Here is a 3,509-nt window from a genome sequence, read left to right on the forward strand (position 1 = left end):
GATTTCTGAGTTCGAGGCCAGCCTGGTCTACAAAGGGGGTTCCAGGAAAAAAAAAAAAAAAAAAAAAAAAAAAAAAAAAAAAAAAAAAAAAAAAAAAAAAAAAAAAAAAGATAAAATACAATGGATTCTTAATACAGATGGACATAGGCAGTTGTGAATATTTACATTCAAAACTGTTTTACCAAGCAATGTATAATAATTAAGAACCCTGGCAGCCAGAAAAAAGCCTTAACAAGTTCAAACTGGTGCTACAACCACATGTTAGATATCACAGTATCTAAAATCTGACTCAGATATGGAAACAAATCAATGGTTATTCCTTGGACAACTGCAAAGCAATTCTGCCAGGACATAACCTCATAATAGAACTTACCCAGTTCCTTGATTGCCACCTACAAATGGACATCTCAAGTATTAGGTGTAAGTCATAGTCAGAGTGAATGAAGGGCAAGTCACCTCGTGTCATGTGTCTTGGTGTCCAGCCAGGAAAATCTAGGAAAGTGAAGCTCTCACACACAGTGCTTGCTGGCTGAGAAACTATGAGACAGTGTTTGTTCTGGGTCTCAAGAAAGACCTCTGTCACTGCCTGTGGTGGCTTGGATAAGAACGGCCTCCACAGGCCTAAGTATTTGGATGCTTAGTCATCAGGGAGTGGCACTATTTGAGAAGTATTAGGTGTGGCCTTGTTGGCGGAAGTGTGTCATTGGGGATGGGCTTTGAGTTTTCAAAAAGCCCCACTAAGGCCAGGTTCTTGTTCTCCCCCCACCCCACCCCTCTGGCCTGGAGATCAATATGTGAGGCTCTCAGTGGTTTATTTCTCCAGCACCATGACTTCCTGCCTGCTGCTAAGCATGATGATGATAATGGACTAAGCCTCTGAAAGCAGAAACAAGTCTCAATTCAATATTTATTTCATAAGAGCTACCTTGGCCATGGTCTTTTCACAGCAATTGAATAGTGACCAAGACACTGCCTCAGCGTGGGTAGCAAAGGCCCCTTGTGAAGACTTACTTCTACTCAGTTATACAGGTGGGGATAAATGGACTATGCAGAAAACATGAATGTTTCTGAGGGGCTGGGGGCATGGCTCGGTGGTTAAGGGCACGTGCTGCTCTGAGTGACAGCACAGGTTTAGTTCCCAGCACGCACATGGCAGTTTGTAAGCGTCTGTAACTGCAGTTGGGAGGGATGAGATGCCCTCTGCAGCCTCCTGGAGTGTCAGACATGCACATGGTACACATTCAACACATTAAAGCAAGCACTCAGACACTTAAAATGATCTTTTTTACAAAGAATGCTTCTGGTCTAGAACACTTCTTCCACATTTTCCATGTCTCATTTAAAGTTTAATAAGCATTATAGTAATCTTAAAATAAGACTAATTTTCAATGCACTTATAAGAATTTACCAGGCTATACTAAATGATATATAACAGACACACAATTGAAATAGCAAGCCTACTTAGCACATGTTCTAACTTATTCTAAAAAGTGCATTGTATGATGTGCTCTGCAGATTACCTTTGTCATCTTCAGTTATGATTGATGTACACATGGTAAACAATTCATAGAAAATGTTGAATGAAATAATCTCTCCTGTGGGGGGGGAAAAAACAGGGAAAGGTTTTGCTAATGTTAACAACCATGACATTAAAGGAAAACCCCATTCACCTTTTAATCTGAAGGTGTGCGGCATGCTTTTCTCAGTCTTGTTAAATGCTTAGCATGCATGTGGACCTCAGCCTAGCTTATTCCCAGTTTATTCATGTTTTGATGAATCTCAGTATTATCATGAACTATTAATCTATTTTTCTCTGGGGTTATTTATATTTGGTAATTACTTGTGATAACTCTTTCTATAAGACTTTCTTCTCATGTAGATGACAAGTATATATTTCCAGCATGTTATTTTTTAAAATTGTTTTTCAGTTAGGTTTTGCTGTTGTTGCTTTTGGTTTTTTGTTTGTTTGTTTGTGTTTGTTTTGTTTTGAGACAGGGTTTCTCTGTGTAGCCTTGGCTGTCCTGAAACTCACTTTGTAGACCAGGCTGGCCTCGAACTCAGAAATCTGCCTGCCTCTGCCTCCCGAGTGCTGGGATTAAAGGTGTGCGCCACCACGACCCAGCCATTATAATATTTTTGTGTTTATTTAAATGTGCATTTATTCATGTATGCACATACATGTGTTTGTGTAAGTTTGGCATGGTGCAGCTGGGCAGAGGTGGCGCACGCCTGTAATCCCAGCACTTGGGAGGCAGAAGTGGGCGGATTTCTGAGTTCAAGGCCAGCCTGGTCTATAGAGTGAGTTCCAGGTCAGCCAGGGCTACACAGAGAAACCCTGTCTCAAAAAAAAAAAAAAAAAAAAAAAAAAAAAAACATGGTGTACATGTGGTGGTGAGAAGAAAACTATAGATCCCAGGAATCTAGAACTCGGGTTGTAAGGCTTATCAACACGCCCCTGTACTTGCTCATTCAGCTTGCTGCCCCTTGAAACACATTGTTTAGTGAAGCAAAACAAACAAACAAAAGCACTAGCCAGCTCTGTTGAGAAACAACGGAAAATGCCCATCAGTTCTCTCGTGAAAGCACTGCAGGCGTCAGAAAACGCCGACTCAATCCCTTTGGTTGGTTTTAGGTTAGTGAGCAAAACCTTTGCCAATAAATGACTTAAACTGAAAAACTGAAAGTGCAAACTTTTGGGAGCTGAGCGAGGCTGTGCATGCCCAGAACCCCAGTACCCCTCAAGCAGGAGCAGGGCCCTGAAACTGAAGCCAGCCGGGCTACACAGCAGTGACTTAAAAAGGAAGGTGGAATCAAGAAAATAGAAATTAATAGCCCCCAAATATCACTACCTAAGAATAATTTAATGAATGATATATAAGATCTTTTCTCCCAAAATTAAAAAAAGAATGTCTTTGAGAAATCAATACTTAAGCAAAGGTTGACATTAAACTATATTCACGATATTTTAATTTCATTCAAAACACTGATGGTCAGGGTGGAAGGTCGATCCTAAGGCACATAGGAGTAAAACAGGCCAGCATGGCCAGGAGGAGACCGAAGGTGACGTGGGGTAAAGCTGCCTCAGTTCCTGAGCTCCCACGGGACCCACACAGACAAGGATAACCGCCCAGAAGAGAGTTCACAGGCAGAACCACCTGACTAGGTCAGAGGTACCACTGTGATACATGGAGGGAAGAGAGGAAGAAAACTTGACTAGTGTTTTGCCCTTCCCCCAAATTGAGGAAAATAAAAAAAGTCAAACTGACAGAAAGTCAGTAACTCATCAGGAGCATGTAGTGTCGATGTGAGAACGTTGAATTTCTCATGCTATGCTGCCAATAATTCTGCTCATGTTGGCAAACTGCCTTGGAGGATTTACAAGTCTGAGTATCTCACTAGCTACCCTGTGACTCCAAAGTTCAGTTCAAGAGAAATCATTGTGTGTATCCATTAGAGAAACACGCACAGGAATGCATGCACACACACATCAACAACAGCCCCACTGTTAA

General features: G+C 41.4%; 1 protein-coding gene across 1 annotated transcript in view; it reads right to left on the reverse strand.

The window, feature by feature from the left end:
* Positions 1 to 3,509, reverse strand: part of Asah1 (N-acylsphingosine amidohydrolase 1) — a 33,075-nt gene that overhangs the window by 7,458 nt on the left and 22,108 nt on the right. Inside the window, exon 6 of the mRNA XM_021169553.2 lies at positions 1,521 to 1,595. Within this exon, the coding sequence (XP_021025212.1) occupies positions 1,521 to 1,595 (75 nt within the window). The remainder of the gene's footprint in view (positions 1 to 1,520; positions 1,596 to 3,509) is intronic.

This window comes from Mus caroli, chromosome 8, assembly GCF_900094665.2.
Source record: "Mus caroli chromosome 8, CAROLI_EIJ_v1.1, whole genome shotgun sequence".
NCBI classification, from domain to species: domain Eukaryota; kingdom Metazoa; phylum Chordata; class Mammalia; order Rodentia; family Muridae; genus Mus; species Mus caroli.